Source organism: Helobdella robusta (assembly GCF_000326865.2).
Source record: "Helobdella robusta unplaced genomic scaffold HELROscaffold_5, whole genome shotgun sequence".
Classification (NCBI taxonomy): domain Eukaryota; kingdom Metazoa; phylum Annelida; class Clitellata; order Rhynchobdellida; family Glossiphoniidae; genus Helobdella; species Helobdella robusta.
The window spans coordinates 388,705-401,204 of record NW_008705254.1 but is presented as its reverse complement, the minus strand read 5'-3'; the positions used below and the strand labels follow the sequence as shown (position 1 = coordinate 401,204).

Sequence of the window (12,500 nt, the reverse complement as noted above, 5' to 3'; positions counted from 1 at the left end):
TCTGACGTCACATCCGGTGACGATGATGAGAGACGATGACGTCAGAAGGCGTCTGAAAAGGAAGAGGTCCAGTTTGGGTCAGACGATTAAAGGAAGGAGAGAAAGAATGACACCGTCATCATCCTCATCGCCATCATCGTCATCATCATCATCATCGTCACCATCATCATCATCGTCGTCGTCATCGTCATCCTACTTATCTCGAATACTCTTTCAATTACCCGGTTCAGACAGGACATCGTTGTCTTCAACCTTATCTCAGCCATCATCATCATCATCACCATCGTCACTATCATCATCATCACCATCGTCGTCATCATCATCATCACTGTCATCATCGTCATCATCATCATCATCGTCATCATCATCATCATCGTTGTCGTCATCATCATCATCATCCCTTTTTCCAATTTTACGGCCTTCAAAAACTAGGCTGTCACGGAAGCGTGCCGATTATTATCAGGGCGGCCATAGCAACAATAAAAATAACAATAATAACAACAACAACAACAATAATAGTGATAATAATAACGTTCATCACCATCATCACCAACGTCGTCGTCGTCATCATCATCATCATCATCGTTCGATTGGATACTTAACAAGTATATATGTGGGGTATGAGGAATGTCCTATATCATTCTCATCGTCCTCATCATCATCATCATTACCATCATCGCCGTCGTCATCATCATCATCATCATCGTCCTCCTCCTCATCATCATCGTCCTCCTCATCATCATCATCGTCCTCCTCATCATCATCATCGTCATCATCGTCGTCGTCCCCATTCTCGTCATCAACATCTGGAAAATTCAAAATAAGATTTTCCCTGCATTCGTTCGTCGTCGACGATCGCCACAACCACCACGGCCACAAAAACGAGCGCTGCATAAATAAGCGTTCGTTCGTATTAAAAGCGCGAAAATATGATGACGATAATGATGATAATGATTATGATGATGATGATCATGATGATGATCATGATGATCATGATGATCATGATGATGATGACGGTGTAAATGAGCTTATTGAATTCGCCGGTAATAAATCAATCAAAATAGTGAAGATGAATGGAGGAGTAGTGAAGGAAAGAAGATCATCAACACCATCAACACCATCATTATCATCACTTCCATCTCCATCATCATCATCATCATCATCATCATCATCATCATCATCATCATCATCATCATCATCATCATGCACGGATACAGCGATTGTTGAGGATGGGGCTGGAAAATGGATCATAGCCATATGTTGCACTGCTGGACGGAGTGATGATGATGATGATGAAGACGACGACGACGATGATGATGATGATAATAGCAATAATAATAATAATAACAGTAATAGTAATAATAGTTATCATGAAGAAGATGATGATGATAGTGCGGACATTAATGATCCTGATAGCGATAGCGGAAGAAGTTACCACAACCATTTTGTCGTCAACTACACTAATATTAACAACAACAACAGTAATAACAACAATAACAATAATAATAATATTAGTAGTAATAGTTCGACAGTAAAAACCGTCCATAGAAATATTAATCTTGATAAATACAACAACAACAACAACAACCTGTATCGATATAGCGTTGTCAGCAACAACAACATCAACAACATTAACAACAACAATATTAACAACAAAAACAACAACAACAACAACAATAATAATAATAATAACAACAATAATAATGATGAAAATATTTTGGTTTTTCAACAATCCATGGCAAGAGACGTCAAATTTTACTTCATAGGCGCTAAGTATAATCATGACGTAGGCAATAATAATAATTATAACAATAATTATAATAATAATAATAATAATAATAATTATAACAATAATAATGATAATAACAACAATAATAATAATAATCGTCATCGCATTGTTATAAAATACGAAGGTTATTATTATTATTATTTTCTGATTGTTTTTCTTATTATTACTATTTTTCATGTAATGGTAGTAGTAAAAGATTAGTAGTAGTAGTAGTAGTAGTAGTAGTATTAGTAGTAGTAGCAGCAGCAGCAGCAGTAGTAGTAGTAGTAGCAGCAGTAGTAGTTGTAGTGGTGGTATTTTTAACAATAGTTAGACGAATAAATGAATAGGAATGATTGAATGGTCGCCAAGACGAATGAATGAATGAAAGTGCACATGAATGGGTGAATAAATGTATGGATGAATGAATAAATGAACGAACGAACGAATGAACGAACGAATGAACGAATGAATGAATGAACGAACGAACAACCAAAGTAGCAGCGGAATAGAAGATATCAAAAACAGAATTATATACCGTAGTTTAAGAAACAAAAACTGAATAAATGAATAAAATTAAAAAATGAATGAAAAAAAAATTAATGAATGAAAAAAAAAGAAATAAAAAATTAGATTGAATGATTGATGGAACAAACAAACAGATGAATGTCAAGAAGGTAACGTTGGTCAAACAAAAAAAAAATAAACAAACAAAAATGAATGACTGATTGAACAAATCTAGATGAACTAACGAGCGAACGAATGAATAAATGAATGAATGAATGAATGAATGAATGAATGAATGAATGAATGAATGAATGAATGAATGAATGAATGAATGAATGAATGAATGAATGAATGAATGAATGAATGAATGAATGAATGAATGAATGAATGAATGAATGAATGAATGAATGAATGAATGAATGATTGAATGAACGAACGAACAAATGAATGATTGAATGAACAAATGAACGAATGACGAAAAAAAGAACAAACGAACGAACTAGCGAATGAACCAAACAAATGAATGAACGAACGAATGAACGAACGAACGAACGTACAAACGAATGAGTAAAAAATAAATGAATAAAAGTGCAATGAAATAAAGTAATGAATGAAAGAAAGAAAGAAGAATGTATAAAAGAAAGAATGAAGAAATTGAATGAATGATACATTCCATTATAACAGCAACAAACTGTCAAGCAGATGCCTCAATCACGCTCCGATGCTCCTCTGACGTCACAAGTAGGTGATGATGATGATGATGATACCGCAGCTGCAAAGGATGATGATGATGATGGTGGTGGTGATGATGATGGTGATAATGATGATGTTTTTTTGTTAATATATTTATGTTGATGATGATTATTAAGTTTTTACTTATTATTATTCTTCTTATTTATAAATATTCGTGTTTCTCATTAACATAAATTTCATCAAAGATCGGCCCATCTCATCAGAACCGTCCAATCAAAATGAGCCTTCAGAAGTCGTCCTTGACACTCATCCTTTGCCACTGGGTTTCACTATTATCTTCAATCATTTTTCTTCTTTCTTTATTATTGTTAATTATAGACATAATTTATTCATAATTATAATTTTCAAGGCTTGCTATTGGTTGTCGCTATTGGCGTATCAGTTGGCGTCTTTACCGGAGGCCTCCTCCTCTCATTGGTTTCTATTTTTAGCAGCAAGTACTTTATTTATAGTTTTGAATAAATTAATGATTTATAATTTTTACAAATTAATAAACGGTAATAAAATTGAACGAAAGGCAATATTAATATAACACTCATTGAAAGCTTTAGTCCCCAATAGATGAGAACACTTATGCTGTTATTGTTATTATTATTTTAGGAATCCGTTATTTTTGAAACGACAACATCAACAACAACAACAACAGAACTACAATCAACATCCAACTTTCAACTCCACAAAACCTCAAAATTTTGCGCTATATAATGCGTGTGTGTTAGCCACGCGACAGCAGCAGCAACAACAACAACAACAACTTCAACGCAAACAACAACAACAATTGCACGTGACATCAACAGTCAATGACATCAAACCATTTCTCAACAACACTTCAGTCATTCTACAAAACAACACTGACAGACTATCACAATTATCCTCGCTTATGTCATTTAAACACCTAACACCAACAGCAGCAACAACAACGACGACAATTGTATCCAAAGATCACGTGACTATCTTGCCGGAAGTGATCGTAACTTCCGGTTTAATCCGCCCATCCTTTTTTCAGAACACGTGGGACATGGAAAATTTTGCGTGTTGTTCGTGCCCAGCTGGGAAAGATGATCTAAATAAAATTATGAATTCGGTTCACCACCAAGACGATAATAATAATAATTATAATTATGACCATAATTACTATAATAAAATGAGTAATAATTATGATAATTATAACTATAATATCGGTGGTAGACAATCTTACGACGACGACGATTTTGTGGTTATCGCAAATTGGGATGCAAATAATAATATCATTAATAATAATAATAATAATAATAATAATAATAATAATAATAATAATAATAATAATGATAATATATGCCGTAATGATGAGGACAACGCGTTAGATGTTAAAATTAAAAATGCTATAAACACTAACACCGATCTTTATTATGATGATGATGAAGATGATGGTGATGATAATGGTTGCAATAATAATAATAATAATAATAATAATAATAATAATAATAATAATAATAATCAGCATCGTCCATGCGATCAATTTACTAGCGATTGTAACTGCAAATGTCTTAAGACGCCCGACCTGGTGGATCTGAAAAAAATATAAAGATAATAATAGTTATTATTATAATAATATTATAATAATTATTATTATTGTAATTATTATTATAGTTTGTATCTAATAATTATAATTATTATTATTACATTGAAAAAAATTCTTTTATCTTCGCCGAACGGCTTAAAGTTTTACATAACGGTAGAAAATTATTTTCCTTTGAGTCGATAGTTAGAGCTAGACATGCAAGATTTAAATTCATATTTATTTATATATTTATTTATAATTTATTTTTAATATGGTGATTGTTATTATGATTATGAGGAGGAGGAGGAGGAGGAAGAAGAAGAAGAAGACGATGATGACGTCATGATGACGATGTTGGTAATGACAGAACGCGGAATTTGAAAAATTTTAAAGTAGAAAAAATTTGCAGATATTCAAAAAATTTTACATAATCATCATCATCATCATCTTTGCTATCAGTATCATCGTCACCACCGTCATCATTATCACCACCACCATCATCATCAGGATCGTTATCAACGTTCTTCGAGATCCTCGCCGAAACATTCTGACACCTGCCTCTATAAGATGACGTCAAGAGGGTTCAAAGTTCAAGGTCACAGTTAGGTGTTATATATAGGTCAAATGGTGACCTGGATTTTGGCATTCTATTTTTATCTTAGCGGGGAATTTGGCAATTTTCAGCCAATCAGAATGCAAGCATTGAGATCAATCGTCCTTTTTATTTGAATTTAAAAGAGCGATGACCTGAATTTTATTGTTGTTGTTGTTGTTGTTGTTGTTGTTAATGACGTCGTTTTATTGTAAGTTGTTGTTCACGTGACATCACAAAACCTCATACATTCATGTACAATCCCATCCCAAACACGCACGCATAAACATACACACATACATGCACACATACATGCACACATACATGCACACATACATGCACACATACATGCACACATACATGCAAATTTCCATACAAACTTATACAAACATAGTCTTCTTGCCTGAAAGATACAATTTTTCTCTCTCGTTCCTCGTTCTCTCTCATTCTCTCTCTCTCTCTCTCTCTCTCTCTCTCTCTCTCTTTCTATCAATCTATCCATCTTCCTCTCTTTCTCTCTCTCTCTCTCTCTCTCATTCTAAAGAAAAAAGAGTCAGAAAAATATATGAAACAAACATTCACACTCAACACTACAAACAGACACACACGAACAAACTTTGAAGCAAAATTTTTTTTAATAAATTGGTTATCAAATAAAGTATCAAAGACAGACAGACAGACAGACAGACAGACAGGTAGACAGGCCAACAAACACGCACACACACACACACACACACACACGCGCGCACACACTTTGTTGTATCTTTTCTTTTTTGTGACGTTCATAATTTCTTGAACAAACAGCATTCGAGATTTTATATTGAGCAAATACATCTTATGGCACGTGTTTCTGCTAGAAAAAAATATATTGTTGTTTTTATTAATAATAATAATAATAATATTTTATTATTGTTGTTGTTTTTATTATATTATATTTTATTTTATTGAAATATATGTACATTTATATTGTCATTTTCGTATAAAAGTTTATTTTGCTCCTTCAGAAAATATCGAGTGTTGGTTTTTTGCTTAAAAAAATGTTTGTAAATCATTTTTACATAATAATTCATTCGTTCATTCATACATACATACATACATACATGCATACATACATACATACATACACACACACACACACACACACACACACACACACACACACACACATAAATACATACAAACATACATACACGTGCCGATGTAGTGCTGGGGCGGACGAGTTAGAGTTTTTTAAGGTAGGGCAGCGGACGAGAAAATGAAGAAATATAAAAACGCCCTCTCCTCGATGGAATTTTCGCCAAAATGTATCGAAATTATCGGCCCGATGGACCCTACACCCTTAAATTTCTTAGGGTCATATGTAAACAAATCAGCATCAGATCAGGCGACAGTAGGGAACAGTTCTTCGCAACTAACCATCACATTTCGGGCTTGTTGCAGCGGTTCTTGCGTGTCTGTGTGTTGGAGGATATCCAATTGAATTCCGACTTGTGCAATTAACGACAAATCTATCAACGTCATTCATCCATTTCGACTTTTTTTTAATAAAAACAAAAAAGCTGAATAATTTTTCGAACTATTTTAATATTTCAAAATGTTTTTAAGAAATTCTAACAAAAATAATTTCTTTTTTTCAAATTGTGCCAAAAAATCAAAAAAATATATAAAGAGGTCTTAGCCAGGTTTTCATAATAGTGTGATGTCACAACAAACGTTAAGCTCTTCTTTATCATCGTCGTCATCATCATCAGCATCCTTGCTATCATTATCAGCATCATCATCGTCGTCGTCATCATCATCATCACTAAGCCAACATGCAGCGAGCGAACAGTTAGATGTGCAAACAAGAAAACTCCGAGATAAACCGATTCCTATTCTCTCTCTCTCTTTCTCTCTCTCTCTCTCTTTTTCTCTCTCTCCCTCTCTTTTTCTCTCTCTCCCTCTATCATCCTCTTTTTCTTTCTCTCTCTCTCTTTCTCTCTTTCTCCCTCTTTAACTTTCTTTGTCTCATTTGTTCTTTTTTTTGTATGTATATATATATATATATATATATATATATATCTCACTTCCGATCATTCTTTAAAAATTGTTATTTCTTCCACATGTTCTCAAATTCAATCGCTCACTCTTTTCTCTCTTTCTCTTTCTCTCTCTCTCGCTCTCTCACTCTCTTTTTTCTAATTTCATTCTTTCATTTTCATTTATTTTTTCATCTTTCCTCCTCTTTTTCTTCCCTCCTTCTCATCTCTCCATCCTTCCTTCCTTCTGCTGACCTATCGCACTGCGTCATATGCCTCTTACGCGTTGTCATGGCAACTCGGACGCTTATTTTTTATCTTTGGATGATGATGACGATGATGGTGATGATGACGACGATGACGATGATGATGACGATGATAACGACGAAGAAGTTACTGATAATGATGATGGTGATGGGGCTGATGATGATGATGATGTGGTTGTGAGATATTTGAAAATTTAACAACAGCAATAACACGATCACAATAACAACAACAACAACAGAATAACAACGATAATAATAATATCAACAATAAGTTAGACCAATTGTCTGATTTTGAAATCTTCGATCGGATTAGAAGTTTTGAGATGTTGTTGCTGTTGTTGTTGCTGTTGTTGTTGTTGCTGCTGATGTTGTTGCGGTTTTTGGTATATATGTTGTTGTTGTTGTTGCAGCTGCTGTTGATGCTGCTGTTGATGTTGTTGTTGATGTTGTTGTTGCAACTCATCATAAACCCCTTCAAAACCCAGCTGCAAATCGATAAATGGCGATTCTATCAATTCCCTGGCTGCTGATTGGTCGGATTTCGAGACCTGCTTATCTCCTATTGGCTGAAAATTTGAAGTCGGAGGAGTGATTGAATTTATAAATTCTCTTTTTTTCTTCTTGTCGGTTAGCTGGTCGGCGCCTTGAGCTAGTTTCAAATAATTTTAGCCATTCTTAGTATCAAAAAGTGTCTATTGTTATTATTTTCATTGTTAATAATATCACACAAACACACACACGCGCACACACGCACACACACACACGAAAATACATACGTACACACATACACACAAACAAACACACATACACACACACACGCGCGTCAAAGAGCAAACATTGTAACGTAAAACTATTTTGGAACTCAATTTCCGGCCCCATTGTCACCGTTTAGTGACGTCATCACAACGGATGGATAGATGGATGGATGAGTGATGGATGGGTAGATAAATGAGTGATATATAGATTGGATGAAAATGAATGAAAGAATGAATTGATGGTTTGATTGATGAAAGGATTAATGAATTAATACGCCTAAGATAAAAAAACTGGCAAATGAATGAATGAATGAATGAATGAATGAATGAATGAATGAATGAATGAATGAATGAATGAATGAATGAATGAATGAATGAATGAATGAATGAATGAATGAATGAATGAATGAATGAATGAATGAATGAATGAATGAATGAATGAATGAATGAATGAATGAATGAATGAATGAATGAATGAATGAATGAATGAATGAATGAATGAATGAATGAATGAATGAATGAATGAATGAATGAATGAATGAATGAATGAATGAATGAATGAATGAATGAATGAATGAATGAAAAAATATATAAATAACAAAACAGATAGACAAAACAAAATAAATTTTCAGATATATAGATAGATAGATAGATAGATAGATAGATAGATAGATAGATAGATAGATAGATAGATAGATAGATAGATAGATAGATAGATAGATAGATAGATAGATAGATGGAGGAATTTTAAAAAGCGAATGAATGAATGAATGGATGAAGATGAATGGGTGGGTAGAGGAATGAATGAATAAAAGGTAATTGTTTGGGATTGAACTCTTGGTGACGTTGATGACAATAATAACAATAATAATAATAACAATAGTAATAATAACAGCAGTTATATAATGGTTGACGGGATGTTAACCGTCCAAATCTTACCTGCTATGACCTCAAAATTCGTTACATTAATAATAAAAATAAGAATAATAATAAGATTATTATTATTATTATTATCATTACTAAATTGAATTAACAACAACAACAATAACAACAACAAAAACAACAACAACAATAATAATAATAATAATGACACATATACATGACAGCGGGATGTTTTTTACGATTCAAGTGGCAACAAATGCTCCTGATGACGTTTGTGGTGAATGAATGAATGAATAAATGAATGAATGAATGAATGAAGAAAAAAATGAATGAATGAAAAAATGAATAAATAAAAAAGTAGTGGACGAATTAACGGATGAATGAATGAATTGATTAATTAATAATTAGATAAATCAATAAAAAAATACTCAAACGATCGAATAAATGAATGAATGAATGAATGAATGAAGGAATGAATGAATGAATGAATGAATGAATGAATGAATGAATGAATAAATGAATGAATGAATGAATGAATGAATGAATGAATGAATGAATGAATGAATGAATGAATGAATAAATGAATGAATGAATGAATGAATGAATGAATGAATGAATGAATGAATGAATGAATGAATGAATGAATGAATGAATGAATGAATGAATGAATGAATGAATGAATGAATGAATGAATGAATGAATGAATGAATGAATGAATGAATGAATGAATGAATGAATGAATGAATGAATGAATGAATGAATGAATGAATGAATGAATGAATGAATGAATGAATGAATGAATGAATGAATGAATGAATGAAGACAGAATGAATGAATGGACTAGAGAATGAATGAACAAATGAACAAATGAACGTATGAACGAATGAACAGATGAATGGAGAAATGAAAGAATGAACATGATGACAGATGGACAGACAGACTATCAGCGATAGCACTCTATGCCAGGGAATCAGCGTTGGATTATTAGCTAGTTGGTTATTGTTGTTGTTGTTGTATTGTTGTGAAGATGTTTGCGATGTCTTGTTGTTGTTGTTGCTGCTGCTGCTGTTGTTGTTGTTGTAGTTTTTGTTGTTGTTGATAATGATAATGATGATGGTGTTGATGCTGAACAAAGGAATGAACAAAAATTAAAAAAAAAATGAAGGAATAAAATTAATTAGTGCATTACATCATTGTTAATGATTTTATAGATGATCGATTGAGCAAACGAATGAATGAATGAATTAATTAATAAATGAATGAATGAATGATTGATTGATTGTTTTACGGGTTGATTGACAATTGGCTAGGCGGAGTCAAGCTGAGTGTAAGTCTGTTAACTATTAATTGTATTTTTGTGAACTATTTGGCTACTTGTTTGTGCCAATATGAATACATGCGCGTATATAAACTATATATATATATATATATATGTGTGTGTGTGTGTATGTGTGTGTATGTGTATATGTGTGTGTATGTGTATGTGTGTGTGTGTAAGTGTGTGTGTGTGTGTATACGTTATACGTTATACGTGTGTGTGTATGTGTGTGTGTGAGTGTGTGTGTGAAAATAATTTATGTAAAAATAGCCTTAGGGTTCCACTAAACCATTACAAATTCTTATCTAACTTTCAATTAATATTCACGATAATAAATAAAATATTATTATTGTTATTATTATTATTATTATATGTGGCCTATTTAGCCAGCCACGACTCTGAACTGCTTGTTTGGTTTTTTTAATTTTAAAATATCCGGATTGGATTAGTTATTGGGTTTTAAAAGTTTGAGTTCTGCTTATTTGGCCCGTCAATTTGATTGGCTAACAAGTTGACGATTGGCTAGAAGTATGTGGAATGATTGGTTGAATGATTGTTTGACTGCTAAGACCACCATACTGCTGCTACTAAAAATAATAATGCCCCAAAATTACCTGAATCCTCATTGGATGTTTTTTGATAACGTTCAAAGTTCTGATTGGTCTGCGAGAAAGAGGGCTGAATTGTGATTGGCTGGAAAAACTCCTGAAATGAAAATACGTTGTTGTTGATGTTTTCATTCAATCCACTATCGCCAATGGTATTAATCCTTTCCAGGTTGTTGTTCGTCATTATTCTATTGATATTTTGTTCGTTTTCTTTGTTGTTGTTGTTGTTGCAGCTGCTGTTGTTGTTGTTGGTGACGTCAACACAATTATTATTATTGTTGCTGCTGTCGTTGTTGTTGTTGTCTTGCAGTAAATTTTCTTCGGTAAAGGTAATGATCGTCGTCAAATTAATTACACACAAACAAAAACTGAAATAATTTTTTGAGTAAAATCGCCATCCTCTTCAAAATAATCATCATCACCATCATCATGATCATCATCATTATTATCACCACCACCATCATCATCATCACCACCACCATCATCATACTCATCGTCGTCGTCAACATTTTGCATATAAAATAAATATATGAGGCTATGGAGCAAAACGATTGCTCAAAATCGTCTTTTTCTTGTGTGTGTGTGTGCGTGTGTGTGTGTATATGTGTGTATGTGTGTGTATGTGTGTGTATGTGTGTGTATGCGTGTATGTGTTTATGTCTGTATGGGTTTGTTTGATTGTATGTTTAAATGTACATCATTTCACGAACCGTTTGTAGAATATTCTTCAGGAACTGTATCGTTGAATTCAAGTAGTTGTTGATGCTGTTGTTGATGTTGTGGTTGTTGTTGTGGTTGTTGTTGTTGATGATGTTGTTGTTGTTGATGTTGTTGTTGATGTTGTTGTTGCTGTTGTTGTTGTTGTTGTTGTTGTTGCGGTTGATACTGAAATTGTTGTGGCTGTTGTGGATTCAAGAATTCGACAAGAACGTTGTCGTTGTTTTCAACATTTTCATTTACAAACAAAGTAAGTTGTTGTTGTTGATGGTGTTGTTGTTGATGTTGTTGTTGATGTTGTTGTTGTTGATGTTGTTGTTGCTGTAACATTAGCTGAAACTGGTCAACAACATCATCGTCCTCAACAACATCATCACAGCCGCCAGCAATCACATTTCTGTTCAACATCAGCAGCTGCTGTTGCAGCTGCTGTTGCTGCTGTTGCTGCTGCTGATGATGTAGATGATGGTGATGAAGATGATTGGAGTGAGTGGGAGTGAGAGAAGGAAAAAGATGGTGGTGAAGGTTATGGTAATGATGATCAGGATGAAGCAATAATTGTTGTTGTTGTTGTTGTTGCTCTAAAAAGAGCTGATGATGTTGTTGTTGCTGCTGCTGATGATGATGATGAGTGAGTAGAAGATGATGATGATGGGGAGAAAGAGGAAGATGTTGATGATGATGATGATCTTGCAATGGGGTCCTTAAAATTTTTCGCGGGTTACGGAAAAACGGTCTTCTGAGGCCCATGGCGTTCAGTTGCTTCATGCGACGCT

The 12,500-nt window shown here is 33.4% G+C and overlaps 1 protein-coding gene across 1 annotated transcript in view; it reads left to right on the top strand.

Moving 5' to 3' along the window:
* HELRODRAFT_163087 (hypothetical protein) overlaps positions 1 to 5,798 on the top strand; it is a gene marked incomplete at both ends in the record, with an annotated part of 7,155 nt that extends 1,357 nt beyond the window's left edge. Inside the window, 6 exons of the mRNA XM_009027066.1 lie at positions 1 to 77; positions 1,218 to 1,913; positions 3,378 to 3,465; positions 3,937 to 4,039; positions 5,076 to 5,169; positions 5,761 to 5,798. The exon at positions 1 to 77 is cut by the window's left edge and continues 55 nt beyond it. Of these exons, the coding sequence (XP_009025314.1) occupies positions 1 to 77; positions 1,218 to 1,913; positions 3,378 to 3,465; positions 3,937 to 4,039; positions 5,076 to 5,169; positions 5,761 to 5,798 (1,096 nt within the window). The remainder of the gene's footprint in view (positions 78 to 1,217; positions 1,914 to 3,377; positions 3,466 to 3,936; positions 4,040 to 5,075; positions 5,170 to 5,760) is intronic.
* Positions 5,799 to 12,500: the final 6,702 nt, after the last annotated feature.